General features: G+C 54.0%; 5 protein-coding genes and 1 non-coding gene across 6 annotated transcripts; 5 read left to right on the forward strand and 1 right to left on the reverse strand.

Moving 5' to 3' along the window:
• Positions 1-3070: 3070 nt before the first annotated feature.
• Positions 3071-3831, forward strand: COL26b_008611 (uncharacterized protein; the record flags this gene model as incomplete). Its single annotated transcript, XM_053181364.1, has 2 exons — positions 3071-3351; positions 3426-3831. The coding sequence occupies 2 exons, from the start codon at positions 3071-3073 to the stop codon at positions 3829-3831; spliced, it is 687 nt and encodes a 228-aa protein (XP_053034640.1).
• A 2419-nt stretch (positions 3832-6250) lies between these two features.
• Positions 6251-6811, forward strand: COL26b_008612 (uncharacterized protein; the record flags this gene model as incomplete). Its single annotated transcript, XM_053181365.1, has 2 exons — positions 6251-6556; positions 6617-6811. The coding sequence occupies 2 exons, from the start codon at positions 6251-6253 to the stop codon at positions 6809-6811; spliced, it is 501 nt and encodes a 166-aa protein (XP_053034641.1).
• Positions 6812-7107: 296 nt separating this feature from the next.
• On the reverse strand, positions 7108-8922 carry COL26b_008613 (uncharacterized protein; the record flags this gene model as incomplete). Its single annotated transcript, XM_053181366.1, has 1 exon — positions 7108-8922. One exon carries the CDS (start codon positions 8920-8922, stop codon positions 7108-7110), a length of 1815 nt encoding a protein of 604 aa, XP_053034642.1.
• A 647-nt stretch (positions 8923-9569) lies between these two features.
• COL26b_008614 (uncharacterized protein) lies at positions 9570-11352 on the forward strand (the record flags this gene model as incomplete). Its single annotated transcript, XM_053181367.1, has 4 exons — positions 9570-9787; positions 9847-10210; positions 10272-10882; positions 10938-11352. 4 exons carry the CDS (start codon positions 9570-9572, stop codon positions 11350-11352), a joined length of 1608 nt encoding a protein of 535 aa, XP_053034643.1.
• Positions 11353-11845: 493 nt separating this feature from the next.
• COL26b_008615 lies at positions 11846-11919 on the forward strand. Its single transcript has one exon. It is a non-coding gene; the product is annotated as a tRNA-Asn (tRNA).
• Positions 11920-13095: 1176 nt separating this feature from the next.
• On the forward strand, positions 13096-14907 carry COL26b_008616 (uncharacterized protein; the record flags this gene model as incomplete). The annotated part of the gene is made up of 2 exons (XM_053181368.1): positions 13096-14169; positions 14224-14907. 2 exons carry the CDS (start codon positions 13096-13098, stop codon positions 14905-14907), a joined length of 1758 nt encoding a protein of 585 aa, XP_053034644.1.
• Positions 14908-15280: the final 373 nt, after the last annotated feature.

Here is a 15280-nt window from a genome sequence, read left to right on the forward strand (position 1 = left end):
TTCAAGGGCAAGTGGCAGTGGCCTCCCTGAGAAGATAGAAACAACGAAAGAGCCCGAGCATCCTTCCGCCGTGGGATTAGAACGGTGAAAGTTGTGGTAATGTTCAATATTAGAACCTGAAGATCAGAACCCATGATGTAGAAAAACGAACGGAAGTGCCCGTGAAATTGATATTGATAAATGAATATTCCATCGCTATGCCGCCTTTTGCCCAACCCAAGAACAAAACACCATGTATGTATGCACGCTATCATCATTCAATGCCTCTTTCACTTGTGCCAGAAACCCCTGAATCTGAGTCTCCGTCATTCCCAAGCTTGAGAACGGTTTCACACCTGCTGCTCCTAGAAAATCTGCGCACACCTGACGCATTTGCCTTCCCACGTGCTCTTGCAATTCGTTGTCATGAGCCCAGGGGCCGATTGGTATCTTGTACGTCCTGCATTGCACATTTATAAACCCAGCTTGGTGCAAGAGTTCTCCCGTCCTTGCTGCTATTCGAAGGTCACATGCAGCTCGCTGCTGGGCCGTCTGCAGATGTGCCCAGAATTCGGTGACAGGAAAGTCGCCCGGCATTGTACCGTCGTCACATGACAAGACGGCATTAAAGTCTTGGGTTTCTATCCAGCCCCCTGGCTTTAAGTGACTGGTGACAATTGTTAGATGCGGGGGTGATGAGGTGATTGGATACAAAAGAACCAGAATAAACTAACTTGTACGCCTTATCAAGTATCATTGAAGCATTGGCTATATATGGAAGGAAGTCTCGAGCATGTATAAAGTCGAAGTCATTGCTTATCTGATAAAGCATAGCATGAGAGACGGCCTCCGGTATGAAATTGGTAAATTCTCATGAGGGTTTCAGGTACTCACAGGATCTACCCATTCATCTCCAATGTCGTCTATTAAAAAGTCCACATTTCCTGGAATCCTAAAAGCTCTGAGTGGTTGTCCTCCTGCAAGTAATGGCCAGATAGTACTTACATATCTGGTTGTATTGGAGACAAATCTACGGCGACGACCTGCGCCCCAGGATATGTGTCTGCGACTAGATTGGACAGAATTTAGTCCCAAGATGCAACAGGCCATTGACGAAGACTCTTGTTACCTTCAATTGCCCAGACGCCTGCAGTGATATTGAATGTCAGCTCATGTCGCAAACACTTCACACACTTTGCTCTCACTTACCTACGCCGGTGCCTAAATCGAGAATCTTCTGCGGGTGACTCCCGATCGGCGCATGGAAACGTCGGCCCTCGGTCACACGCGTAATCATATCATGCTTCAGATATTCTCTTCCTTGCTCAATCATGTCGTTCGGAAAGGGGTATTTCCCATCTCTGTAGCGGTGATATCTGTTGATTTCCATCAGCTCGAAGACTCCAGGCAACAGGCGGTGAAGTCTGAACATGCGCCGAATGGGAATATTCGTACCGTCTGCCTCCGTAATGAACATGGTTCTTTATTGACGAAGTCATAGACTTCCACCCATCCGGCTCCGCGCTGAACAGGAGGTAGTCGTCATCGTCGCCGATGCCCTCGTCGTCGGCGGGTGAGTTATTTGCAGTAGCGTGATGTGGCGAGTGGTGTCTCTGATTGACGGCAGAGGAGGACATGCTCTCGTCGCGGGTTTAAGGCTAGACAGAAAACAGTACGAAAAAAAAGTAAAGAGCCCAGGGCCCCGGGGAAGAAGAGTGGTTTGACGAAGTTGGGGCGGCGGTGGAGCTTCTAGAGGAGAGCGGGCAAATGCGACGGAGAGGCAAGCTTTCATCATTGAGTCGGGAGGACGGGACGCGCCGAGCCTCTCCACTGCTAAGCGCTTCGGGCCCAACAAGAGAAATGTCACGCGACCTGCAGCCCTGATTGGTTATGCCTCATCTATCTGATGGGGCATAGCCCACTCGCCTCCTCACGCCTGCCAGTTTTTCCCAAGGCTGCTCGCCGCATGTTGGTCCCAGTGGGTGGCGCGAGCCGACATTCCGTCACTGGCGGCGCTCCCTTTTTTTGACGCGCAAACACACAAAATTCGTGTTGGTGCCAATGTGGGTGGGAGCATACCACCCCGGTGTGGATACGGAAAGGTGGTGTAGCAATCTTGTCGTGACAAATGTATGGGGGTTTGCTGTAGTTGCAACGTGTCTGGCCTGTCAATTTCGAATTGCAACGGGCCCTTCCGTTGGCCGCATTCACCCATGCTTGACACTCCCGAAGGAACCGATTGCAGAGATGGAAGCACGCTCTACTCTACCCAGTGTAGCCCACGAGCGGGACCAAGCGCCGATTTCCTCGGGGCCGGGACGGTGGCCCCGCCGCGGCGGACGGTCTCCGTGGGCCGCCGAAGTCGCCGGGCTTATGCACCGAGCATCCGGACAAACCGCCGCTACGGCTAACCGTGTGGTGTGCTCGAGGGAAAGATCCAACGTCTGGCACCAGTTTCACCGCCATCACCAGAGTTTTCTTCAACATTTAATCCCGGTAGCCTATGAGCGGCACAGCTCGCTGAAATGTGACGCGAAGAGTCATTTCTGGCCCCCTGGCCAATAGTCTCTCGTGGCGCAGCTTTGGCGAGATTGCTCCAACCTCAGAATTACAGAGGGGAATTCCTTGGCATGCAGCCTGTTTTTGTGTTTGTTCAGCGTGTTGGACCAACATGCTGCACCTACTGCGGAGCGCCAACACCGCTGCAGTCTTCCAACAACACCAACACCGGGCGGCAACACAGCCCAGGATATTCGGTCTTCCACGCGACTTTTCTTACTGCATCGTCACTAACTGCATAGAGCCAACCAACCGTGCCTGCCTGGATGAACAGCGCCAATCAACGTCCTCGCCGTCTGACAGATCGGGGCGGAGCACGAGGCCTCCATTCCGCCCCGGGCGGGAGGACTATCAGAGAGGGCAGAGGACCGAAAACGCTACTGTCCCGGGCGCTCATCTGATGCCAAAGTACCTAGAGATAAGCATAAGATATAACGGCATCACCGTCTGGTAGCACGTTCCAAGCTGTGAATATCGAAACGCCCAACGCAAAAGATAGAGACAGAAACTGAAACTGCTGTGGCTGTACAAAATGATGTTTTTGCAACAACTTGTACTCCTTGCCGCGGCCGTTGGCCTCGTCAGCCCGGTCGCAGCCCAGTCGTCGACAAAGACGGAGAAGTCGACCGTGTGGCTGCCGCCGCGCTCCACACGCGCCGGCGAAAACATTTACGCGTCCGTCATCACGGCGGCTCCGTCCTCGACCGAGTTCCTGTTGGCATGCACGTCAAACTTTCGATCAGCGGCGTCGTGCTCGCAGTTCAGCGGCGTGACGCTGACCTACGGCAACAGCACCATGAAGATCGGGTTCAGGTAATACACCGCCAACTCCGTTCTAGGCAGCAGCGGGTTGTTCAAGGCAGCAAGGACTAACATTGCCTGAAAAGATCTGAAACATTCGACTGCACGCGAGGCTCGACGGCAAGATGCTCTGTTGGTGGTGCCAATAACGCCGCTGCCGCCGAGACGGTTCTCGCGAGCTCCGAGTCTGCCTCGTGGTCGACGGCGATCACTATCATCGCTGGTCACGATAAATTGAACAGCGCGAAGAGCAAGACATCGTCGACGTCGACAACGCCTGCATCGGCGGCGACGTCAACGGCCAATGGCGTGTGCAAGCGCGCGACGACGGGCGATGTTGACGGTGGCACCAACAGCGCGACGAAGCCCAAGACCAACCACAACAATGGCGATGATGGCTGTTCTGGCGCCAACGGCAATTTCGCTGGGCTACCAACAATCATGGCCGGTGTTGCATTGGTTGTCGGCGTCGCCGTGACCATCTACTTGTAATGAAGAGAAAATAACACGCAAAGATCAGTGAGAAATGGCAATGAAGAAAGAATAAAGTTGCGAAAGATTGTTCTCAGTTGATGAGATGATCATGGGCAAAAAACGCGACGGGGAATGGGATAACCATGCAGATAACAGCGAGCTGTTATTGATGGACATCCGTCCCTGATCATTTCCGTTCTCTGGCCCATGGTCACGAGTCTGTCGCTTCTTTGGAGGATATATCCGGTTCATGTTGCGTCTGCGGATGACTTTTGGTGGTCGATATAGGCATGGTTTCAGAAGCGAGTACGACGACCAGACTATGAGTTTGTATGTTGAACGAGAGTATGTATGTATGTATGCCCTAGGGATGTTCTCTTTCTCAGCGCCCACGTCAGGGATTCGCACGATTCAAACAATAATGACACACATATGACAATCCGCCTGGCCCCAAAAATATGCCACCCCGCAGCGCTTAACCTTTGAGGGGGCGACAAGCCGTTTCGGTGTCCCTCGGCCCCTGGGCGGGTTTTGACAGGCATTTGGGCCGTTGGATGTGGTGGGAAAAATACGCAAAAGGACCGGAAAAGCAGGCCAACGCAGGGGATCCAGTGTTTACGGTAGGCTCAGGCTGCACTAGCGACAGTTAAGCACCTAGCGCGTCTACCTTGTTTTCCTAGTCTCCTGGCTTCCCGAAAGTCTGTTGGGGGCAAATGCGAGGTTGGTTCCTGAATCGCCAGAGGCACCCTTGTTCCTCTTACTGACCGGACCTGCGGGCGTCTTTGAATGACAGATAGTCTTCGTCATCGGCGACTCGTCCATCGTGCTCGGGAGGACGTGTTCCCGTCCAAACATCTAAGATTGGGCTTATGCCGTGCGCGGATGCCGTCGGGATGAGGTGTTCACCTGAGTGTCAGTTGATTCAGTTGACAAGTTGTCAGAGCTGACGTCAAAGAAAGTTTCGCGACATTGGCGCAAGATGGGACGAAATGTAAGAATATTCTGCCCAGCCAAACGCGCATCAGCAGGCCCAAGGAATCTCGTCTTTCGGTCGTCGTGTTTGGGATCTCCGTGGGATCACCGACACAGGGTAGAGAGTCCACTTCAACTCGCATCTCTCGCATCATCCAGGCGGTGACGAAAGCCGGTGCTAAGCCAACCGCGCCAGACCGACGTCTCCGAGGCTCTTGTGACGAGGCAAGAAGAAAAAAAGAATGGGCATGACAGATGTGGGCACGGACGAAGCTGATGCCGTCCCAATATTGTCCTCCACAGCGTCTGAAGGTTAAGCTTGGCAGTATGAGGCAAGGGTCGTGAAACCCCCCTGGTGGTGGGGAAGCTCGGAGCTTTCCCGCCAACTCAATCAACCAACAGTCGACTTCCGGAACTCTTCTTTGTTATTGACGGTCTGCGAGTGCATCTCCCATTGGGTGCTACAGCCGGATCAGATAGTATGAGACCCGGGACCCTGGGATGGAACAATACCGCTAAGTGTCGGAGGTCGAGGCCGACTTGGCTTGGCTTATCGCCAAGACCGTCCCTCGAAATTGCCCCAGTTTCTCGTAGCAGCGCCTCCGTCTCAACCCCGGGCCCAATCTTTCTCCTAGTCCATGATCCATTTCCCCCTCTGCCGTTGATGTCAGCCACTCAGAGACCCCTTTCGTACCTTAACACAACTCCACGGAGCCTCACGAGCCTCAAAGTTGTAACGACAGGCGCTCAGGCAAGGCATTCCCTGTCGCGCACGCCAGATCCGGTCGTCAGTTAGCTTCCCGATCAGGCCTAGCAGAGGCAGCCGCAACATCTTGGCAGCTTCATCGCACCCATGCGTCACGAACTCTGGAACCTCCTTCGAGGCTGGCGGGCTGACCTGCAGCCTCTGAGATGACATGCTCGCGACCTTGACGTCTCAACCGCCCTTCCGAACCCTGCCATCCCATCTTGAGTCTACTGTCTGAGTGGTGCGCATTCAGCGGCCGCTACGACCATGGCGACTGCGACAGCTGGGGCACATCAGATCCAAGGGGAGAGGGGCCGGATGGAAGCACTTGCTCGGATGTCTCCCCATCACGAGAACGAGGGGCCCTGCCAGAAGCGGGAAAGATGGGAGGCAAACATCCAATGATCCAATGTAACCATGCAGCTTAATCAGGCACGTAAGTGTGAACGGACAAGACGATCGTCTGAAGAACGAATCTATAAAGATCAGCTCGATCTTCCTCTAATCCGCCTCTTCTTTCCTTTCCTCATCACGCTCTACAATCATTACAACCTTGTTTGTTTTCTTCTTCTCTTCAAAACAGCTGTGCTGTCTTCAATCTCTTCCTAACGCACTTGATCATTCATTCTTCTGGGTCCGTGTCCCTCTTTTTCGACTCTTCTCAACTTTCGACAACTTTTTCAAAGTCACCAAAACCCCCCTTTCCAACCTTTCAAAATGAAGTTCTCTCTCGTCGCTGTCGGCTTCGCTGCCTTCGCCGCCGCCGCTCCCCTGGCTGCCCGCCAGAACAACGTCTTCTCCACCCAGACCTTCAACGACCTCTCCATCAGCGGCGGCACCGCCGGTACCGCCAAGCAGGAGGCTCTCGACAAGCTCTCCGGTCTTCCTACCGACCTGAGCACCGTCAGCAAGGCCGATCTGGACTTCCTCAACAGCGTCAACCAGATCGCCAACGACGCCGAGAAGGAGGCTTTCAACCCTGCCATTGAGGCTGCCACCGGCGAGGAGGCCGATGCTCTCCAGGTAAGACCTTCAACCATCTTTGCAAGCAACCAAGGACGTCACTAACTGTGCAATGAACAGCGCGGCAAGATCAAGAACAAGGTCCTCAAGCTCACCGCCACCATGCTGAAGCTGCAGGCTCAGCAGGCCCAGGGTGAGGACGTCGCCGACAAGATGGCCACCGAGCAGAAGAAGCTCGACAACAACATCAAGCAGGACGAGGATGAGGCTGGCAACGCCTCCACCGCCCTCGACTTCAACGCCTCCACCGCATAATCGGCTTAATTACCGGGAAGGCATGGGTGTTCGGGTGTGAAAGCCCACCAACACTAACATGATTGGATGAAAGGGGATGAGACAGAGTCGATCATGAGAAACTTACGAGATGAAAAGGGCGCTGTGTGCCGGACTCGGATGATTCGATCAAGTGCTGGCCATTGTAATGTTATTGGGGGTTGTATGGATACCAGTATACGCTCTAATAACCTTAAAAAGAGATTAAAAACCCTTAAAACCCATGTGGCCTGCTGAAGTGCATGCTTAATCTGATGGTTCTATTAGCTGAGCAAATCTCAAGAAAGAGCCTTCTTTGGCATTTCTGTCCATCTCTTCTTCAACACATGAACCGAGCTCTTCGGTTTTCTGTCCCGTGTGAAGACCCCCTTTTTGTTTCCGTCTACGCGATGGATACCAGATGTTGTATGGAAATCCGCAAAATTCCAGACATGCTCACCTACCACGCTATCAACCCGGTCGAACACGCGGTGGAACATTTCCAAGAACCTAGCTTGGTACTCCTCACTCCACGGCAAGTTTGTAACAGAATGCAGTCCAGACAATGCCTCCGCGCCGTACTCCGTCATGATAATGGGCTTCCCGTATTTTTCCTGCCATCCTAAAAGATCATCTTCCAGCACCTTCTCCGCCGCTTCCAGGTCTCCAGTCTGCGAATACCACCCGTAGTAGCGGTTCAAGCAGATGACATCGAACAGGTCCGTCACGCGGTCCTTTTCACACGTGGCAAAGCCCATGTTCGCAAAGCACACCGGCCGCGTCGGGTCCAGCTTGCGGGTCAACGACACCAGCGGCTCCAGGTACTCGCGAGCGCCGGGCTCGGCGGAGGCCGGCTCGTTCGTGACGGTCCACATCACCACGGACGGGTGGTTCTTATCGCGCGCCACCAGCTCCCGGAGCGCCTGTTCGTGGGCGGCCTGTGTTTTGTCGCTGCACGCTTCCGGGCAGAAGGTCGGCGGCGGCTTGATGCCGAACATGCCCGCGATAATGCCAAGGTTCAGACCCACCGCGGCCGTCTCGTTGATGACCACGATGCCGTGCCGGTCGGCGTAGTCCAGGACTTCTTCGGCGTACGGGTAGTGCGATGTGCGGAAGGAGTTGGCGCCCACCCAGGACATGAGGTTGAAGTCGTGGATCATGTAGGCTGGGTCGAAGCCCTTTCCACGGATCGGGCTGTCCTCGTGTTTGCCGAAGCCGGTGAAGTAGAAGGGGCTGCCGTTGATGAGGAAGCGGTTTCCTTCGACTTTGATTGTTCGAATACCGAAGGAGAGCTCATAGGTATCAAGGACATCAGCAGATCCAGGCGCGGAGAGAATTCTGGCATGCAGTTGGTACAGGTAGGCAGCCCCGGGTTGCCAAAGATGAGCCGACTCAATTTCGATCCGGCCTTTGGAAGTGTTTGCAGACGCCACAAGAGAGCCTTGTTCGTCAAAGACCAGAACCTCAACAACGTCGTCTGTGACAGGATGCGTCGTTTCAATCTCAAAATCGACGACTCCTTGGCTGTTACCGCCAATCTCTGTTACGACAGTGATGTCTTTAATGCGGTTCTGAGGCACTGAATAGAGATACACCGATCTTGCAAGCCCGGCATAGTTGAAAAAGTCATGCTGATAATGCTGTTTTTGTCTTCCATTGGCAAGAGTCTCAATCCGCCCGGGCGGTATCGTCTCCCAAGAAAGTTCGTTGCTAACAGCCACGGTGAGCCGGAACTTCTGGCCTGGTTTGACGACGTCGGTGATATCCGTCTCGAAGGGCGTGTATCCGCCTGAATGATCAGCGACTAGCTTCTCATCGACGTAAACGCGGCCGTGGTGTGTCGCAGCGTCGAAACGTAGGAGGTAACGCTGTGCGGCCCAGCTCCGGGGGACCGTGACTTGGCGCTGGTAGTAGACCCAGCCAACATGACTGCGGATTTTCTCGTCCACAAAGATGTCGTTGTAGCTGGCTGGGACTGGCACCTGCAATGTTGATGGAATGATTTTGGCCCAGGGTGCATCCGTTTCAATGTCGACCGAGTCAGCGATGGCAAAGTTCCAGATGCCATCGAGAGACACCAGCTCCCTGGTGGAGTTGGCCTGGGGCTTGAGCATGATATTTATTGAAAAAGTCTTGGCTGATTTTGTCGTTTGTAGATGTGATTGCGCCCGATCGTGAACTTCTATCTGATGATGAGCAAGCACTTTTGACATGTTGAATGTCGCACCCTATTTGTCGAAATATGGGATACACATACTTCGGGTCATCCGCCAAAGTATCTGCCGGTCGGGCTCCGATCTGCCGTTGCCGTCCCTCACTGCCGGCTTTCCCGGCCAGGATCACCCGCCACCTCGGAAGCCCCCACTTCGCCTGCCCACCATGCTTCCGTTCCGTTGGACTCACCCAAGCCCTGACTGCCAATGCCAATTGCCATATCTAGAGATAAAAGAAAGAGGCGGAGTAGTCCGCCAGGAATATCACCCGTACTGCGACCCAGTTCACGGGACACACGACTCGCATTTCTGGGGTTCGTGCGGGGAGTGGGGGATGGATTCGGGGAGGATTGTGAAAGCGTGGGGGATAGTCTGGGGAACATATCGAAAACTCTGGGGTGCATGCCAGGTGGCCGGGTCTTTCCAAGATTGAGTTTGATAGCTTGAACGCACTATAAAGGCAAGGTTCACACAAGCGGGCAGAATTCACCTTAAGTCGAGCGAGCCAGACCCTGTTTCTGTTATATTCGAGCTGCTCTATGATAATCATGGCTGGCGACACAGATCCCAAGTCTAATGTCGAAATGGTCGAAAGGCCAGGCCAAAGCGATGTTCAGCAAGAGTCGGCACCCGTTGAACGTCCATGGGGAGCCATTCTCCGCCACCGCAAGGTGGTCTTGTACGCGATTCTCGCCAACATCGGGCCGCTGATGTTCGGATACGATCTTGTGGTTGTTGGGGCCATCTCAGCTCTTCCAAAGTTCCGGTATAGCCCAGTGCGACTAGTTTTCATCTCTAACTTATAGAGCTGATACCTTGATATAGTGAAGACTTTGGGGATGGTTACGGCAGAACATCAATCCTCCCAGCGCTGTGGCTCGGCTTGTGGAATGGTCTTGTCCAAGCCGGCGCTGCGGGGGGTTCCATACTCGCTGGTTGGTTCCAAGACCGCTTCGGTCGGCGTGCAACGTTCTTCCTCGGGGGCATCTTGGGACTAGCAGGGACAGCTGCAGCTTTCACATCGGGCATGCCTTCCGGTACAACTGACAGAAGGGTCTTATTCCTATTCGCCAAGATCATCATTGGAATGGGTTGTGGTGTTCTCATGTCTGCTTGTCAGACGTACATCTCTGAGATCGCACCCAAGAATCTTCGTGGTGTTGTCCTGGGCTTTTATGCGTTCAACGTTGTGAGTCAACGAATCTCCAAGATGATTCGTAAAGCGAGACGCTAACGGCTTTGTCCAACAGTCTTTCGGGCACCTCCTCGCAATCACAATCGTTTACAACGAAGTCGGCAACCTGAGTTCTGAGTCTTATCAGATCCCGTTCGCTACACAATGGGCCTTCGGCGGAGTAGCCGTCATCGCTGCCCTGTTGCTGCCGGAAAGCCCGGTGTGGTTGATCTCCCAGGACAGCATAGAGAAAGCGGACAAGTCATTGCAAAAGCTTGGAACCGCCGGCGGCCAGAACATGCTCCAAAGGATTCAAGCTACGCTGGCGCACGAGGACGATGACACGGCCCAGGACAGAGGGCCCCCAACCTATCGCGAATGCTTTCACGGCGTCAATCTGCGTCGTACGCGCATCATAATTTTCCTGAACATTCTCCAGCAGTTCGTCGGCATGGCGCTGTTGCAGAACGGGGCCTACTTCCTTACCATGGCTGGCATGTCCGCCAAGTACTCACTCATGGTCAACCTCATCGGCGTCGCCTCGAACATGGTCGCAAACATGATCTCGTGGTACACAGTGCCGAGGTTTGGTAGAAGAACAATGATTCTCATCAGCATCGTTCTCGATATCTTTTCTTGGGCTGCGATGGGTATTGCCGCCTGTTTCAATACCTCCGCAGCTGGATGGTGAGCATTCAAGGATTTCCTCTTGACGATATCTCATGACTAATACCATGTGTAGGTTTGTTGGAGTCGCCCTTCTTCTTTTCGGGTTCTTCAACAGCTTCGGCGTCGCCAGCGCAGTTCCGGTCATCGCTTCCGAGGTCTCCTGCGTACGGCTGCGGTCCAAGTCCGCCGGCATCGGCCTCGCTGCCCAATCTATCGCAGCCTGGATCTTCAGCTTCTTTACGCCCTATCTTTACAACCCCGACGAGGCAAATTGGGGAGGTAAGATTGGGTTCTTCTTCGCGGGTACCAGCATCTTGGTTCTCTTTGTATCATGGCTGGAGATTCCGGAGACCAAGGGAAGAACCCACGCCGATCTCGACTTTCTGTTTGAATCACGGATCAAGTCTTCTGCTTTTGCAAAGACTACTGTACCGGAAGTTCAGAACGCTGAAGATGACTTGAAGGGATTGGGTGGTGAGAAGTTTTAACGGAATACTTATCATGGGCTGCTGCTGTGTAGAATTCTCACTGCCAAGTCCGAGCCTAAGCGTTGAGATAAACAATATTCTTCAACATTGGAAATCAAGGCTTATCTCCAAGGCATGATTGAAATCACTATGGTTGTCTAATGCAGGCTCGTTTGAAACCACATATCGTGAACAGTCAAGACAAAGACTCCAACCAAACCCTCCAGTGCACGTCCTCCTGCAGAAAGCAATCGAGATTGCAGAAGGGGTCGAGTCCTCGGTTCGAAATACAGCGGAGCCAACGCCCCTGTGGTGTCCACCTGTCAGGAGTTTGGTGACGAATTACTCGCGTTCTCTGGTCAGAAACAGTCACATCCACATTCACTACCGACGTCTGCGGCCAGCACCCTAGGGTTCAGACTTGCCGCACAGCCGCCCAAATGGGTCCTGAACATTGATAAAACGGTTCCGGTCGCTGGCACATCGACAACCTGTCCAGCTCATTCAGAGCTTATCCCCGATGGCACAATTGGCTAGCGCGTCAGACTGTTAATCTGGAGGTTGGTGGTTCGAGCCCACCTCGGGGAGATTCAGTGGTTAAAATCCACCATGGGTTCTATCTTTTGATGTTGTTATGTTTGCTTTTTTCGTCTGATGTCGTTTGCCGAAAGTTGTGCACCGTGACTCGTCTCATTTTTTGCCGCAATTCAAATCTGCCGTGGCCCCTGCTAGCAAACCAAGACTAACCAAATATGAACAAATGTCTCCGGCGTCTCACTCTATGTTGCCGATCGCTTGACATCGTGTCTATCTGCGGATCTCATTTAGCTCAAGATTTCAGAGATGACATCGCGTGAGGTTTGCATAAGCGTCCGCTTTTGCAGCCTCGACGTAGTCGCCACGTTTCTTTGGCACTGGGCTGACCGCTTGTTTGCTTGTGTATCGCCTGGCATTTCACAAAAAGCAAGGGCCTCTGCCGGGAGTGGACTAGGTGACATCAGGCACATGGGGCCTGGGCTTCTTTACGAAACCGCGATAATCACTCTCAGCCACCAAAGTGGCATAGACACAAATCCGGTCGGAACAAACCCACCTCATTCATCGCGCTTCAAAGAACTGACTAGTTACGCATTTCCAGTGGCTCTGATTGGCCCGTTTCCAATCTAACAGGATGAACCAAGAAGAGTCCGGTGTTCAGCCGCTCTCCCGTACAAACGGAACCGAGACCAAACATCAGTCCGGCGGACGCCCGCTCATGGTCGATAGCGCACACAATCTGGAGCCTTCCGTTTCGATCGATATCATTCGTCCATTCTTAAAGAGTTTGCTCCCCAGTGAATATGGCACAATAAAGCCTGGTAGAGACAGGCGGGGCCTCGCGTGGGCCACACGGCTCACATACGGGGGTCATCCCTACTCACATCAATTTTCTGCGACGAGTGAATTGCCGCGTCTGGTAAGACGTTCGTGTCCCACTCTGCTCCCGTGGCGGCTTCACCAAAGTCTTCTGGGTTTCTGCCGGTTGCCCGCCCGCGGAGAGCCTGACGAGCTGCGAACTGCCCCATGCTTCTCCCACCGGACCCTTAAACTTCATCCAGAAAACGGACGAATGGTCCAGTCCGATGCTCCGTCTAGATGTCCGACTACCTCTCAAACCCTCACGCGTGTTGATGATTTAAACACGCCGTGCCGCTCGCTGGTAGAGGTGGGAATTCTTCTTGACGTCACACATCGCTGGAATTTCGACCTCACACAGACATCACGATGCCAGGCATCAGCGTGCATTCTGGCTCGACCGACGCGAGCCTTCTCGCAAAGCCATATGCCCTTCTCTCTATCGCAGCCGTCGTGCTCATCTACGCCTTCTACCGATGGGCCCTGCCCAAACCGATATCCAACATCCCGCACAATGTGAGCGCCACAAAGAGCGTCCTGGGAGACATCCCCTCCCTGATGGAAGGCATCAAGCGCACTGGAGAGTTCAACCTCTGGCTGCAGGAGCAGGCGGCAAAGCTCGGCTCGCCGCTCTTCCAGGTCTTCATCCGTCCTCTTGACCGGCCTACGTTGGTCCTGTGCGACTTCCGAGAGGCGCAGGATATCCTCATGCGGCGCAAAGAATTCGACAGATCGCGCGCGACGGCCGATCTCTTGGAGAGCAGTGCGCCGGACCACCACATCCACCTGAAGACGGACAGCGAATGGAAGCGTCATCGAAGGCTTTTGCAGGACCTCATGTCCCCGGGTTTCCTCAACGAGGTCGCTGGCCCTGCTGTGTACGTGGGCGTGCAGAGACTCATCGACCTCTGGAACGACAAGACTCGCATGGCTGATGGACGGCCCTTCCCCGCTGAGCTGGACATTTACTATGGAGCCCTGGACGCCGTGAATGCCTTCACCTTTGGCGGCAACTTCCCCATTAGCGCTATCCAGCCCTCACTGGAAGCCGTGGAGAGTCTCACGGCCGAACACGTAGAGCGGCTTCGAAACACTTCCACCTCAAGCAACAAGCCCATGGATTTTCCTTATGGAGAATGTGACGAGAAGATCACGGGAACTCTGGATTTGGCCGGCGCCATCGAGCATTTGTTGGGATCACCGATTCCCAGGATCAAGTGGTGGTTTGTTAAGAGGAGACCCGAGATTGTGAAGGGTATGGCCATCAAGCAGGCGTACGTCAAAGAGGAGATCGCCAAAGCGCTGCAACGCCTCAAGGACAGTGGCAACGTGGAGGAGACGAAAGTCTTGTCCGCCGTTGAGCTGGTTGTGCTCAGAGAGAAGAAGATGGCAGAGAACGAGGGCAGACAGCCCAACTACTTCAGCCCTATAATGATTGATGAGGTGAGCACTCCCTTCTTCCACCATCACTACCTTCACGTGCTAACCTCTCCGCAGGTCTTCGGCGTAGTCATCGCAGGCCATGATACAACTAGCACCACCATGTGCTGGGGCGTCAAGCTCCTAGCAGACAACCCCGACAGGCAGACGAAGCTCCGCGACGCTCTCCGGGCCGGCTTCGCCGACGCCGCGGCCGAGGGCCGCAGCCCCAGCATCAAGGAGATCACAAACACCAAGATCCACTACCTGGACGCCACGATGGAAGAGATCCTCCGCTGCGGTGGCGCCGCCCCGCTGATCGACCGCGAAGCCATCTGCGACACCGAGCTCCTGGGGCACCACATCCCGAAAGGCACCGTCGTGATGATGCTCGGCAAGGGACCCAGCGTGATGAAGCCCGCGATCCCGGTCGACGACTCCAAGCGCAGCAAATCAAGTCTCGCCGCGAAGGCCCGGGTCTGGGACGACGACGACGTCGACCAGTTCAAGCCTGACCGCTGGCTTGTCGACGGCGAGTTTGACCAGCAGGCCGGCCCTCAGCTTGCTTTCGGTCTCGGCACACGCGGATGTTTCGGTCGCAGGCTCGCATACCTGGAGCTAAGGATTATCGTGACGTTGATTGTGTGGAACTTTGAGCTACTGCGTTGCCCGGATGAGCTGTCTGGGTATGCCGCAAAGGAGGGTCTCACGTTCAAGCCCAAAGATTGTTACGTTCGTCTGCGGGCACTAGGCAAAGACTGAGCATGAGTGTTTGGGCAATTAAAAAGTTTGGGTACGAGGAAACCGAGCAGCATAGTTGAGCGCTTCATGGCGAGGGGTTTGTCCTTGCGTGTAATTTTAGGCATTAGACTGGAGGCGATCATCATCAACTTACCAATTATATCTATCCAATTAATTATCCTTGACCGCATTGCTATATTATCTAACACGTCCGAGCAACTGCATTGAGCCTGCTGGAAGGTATTTTTGCTTGATCTTATTAGCCGACTCTAATCATCATCCTAGGTCGGCAGTACAGCGGGAATGGAGACTATCATTGGCTTCTCTCGATTGAAGGCACTAAGATAGGGATAAAAGTCTAGGCTCTTATCGCCACGAGATACGATTCGGGCGA

The sequence above is a fragment of the Colletotrichum chrysophilum genome (genome assembly GCF_026319265.1).
Source record: "Colletotrichum chrysophilum strain AFK26 chromosome Unknown scaffold_77, whole genome shotgun sequence".
NCBI lineage: Eukaryota > Fungi > Ascomycota > Sordariomycetes > Glomerellales > Glomerellaceae > Colletotrichum > Colletotrichum chrysophilum.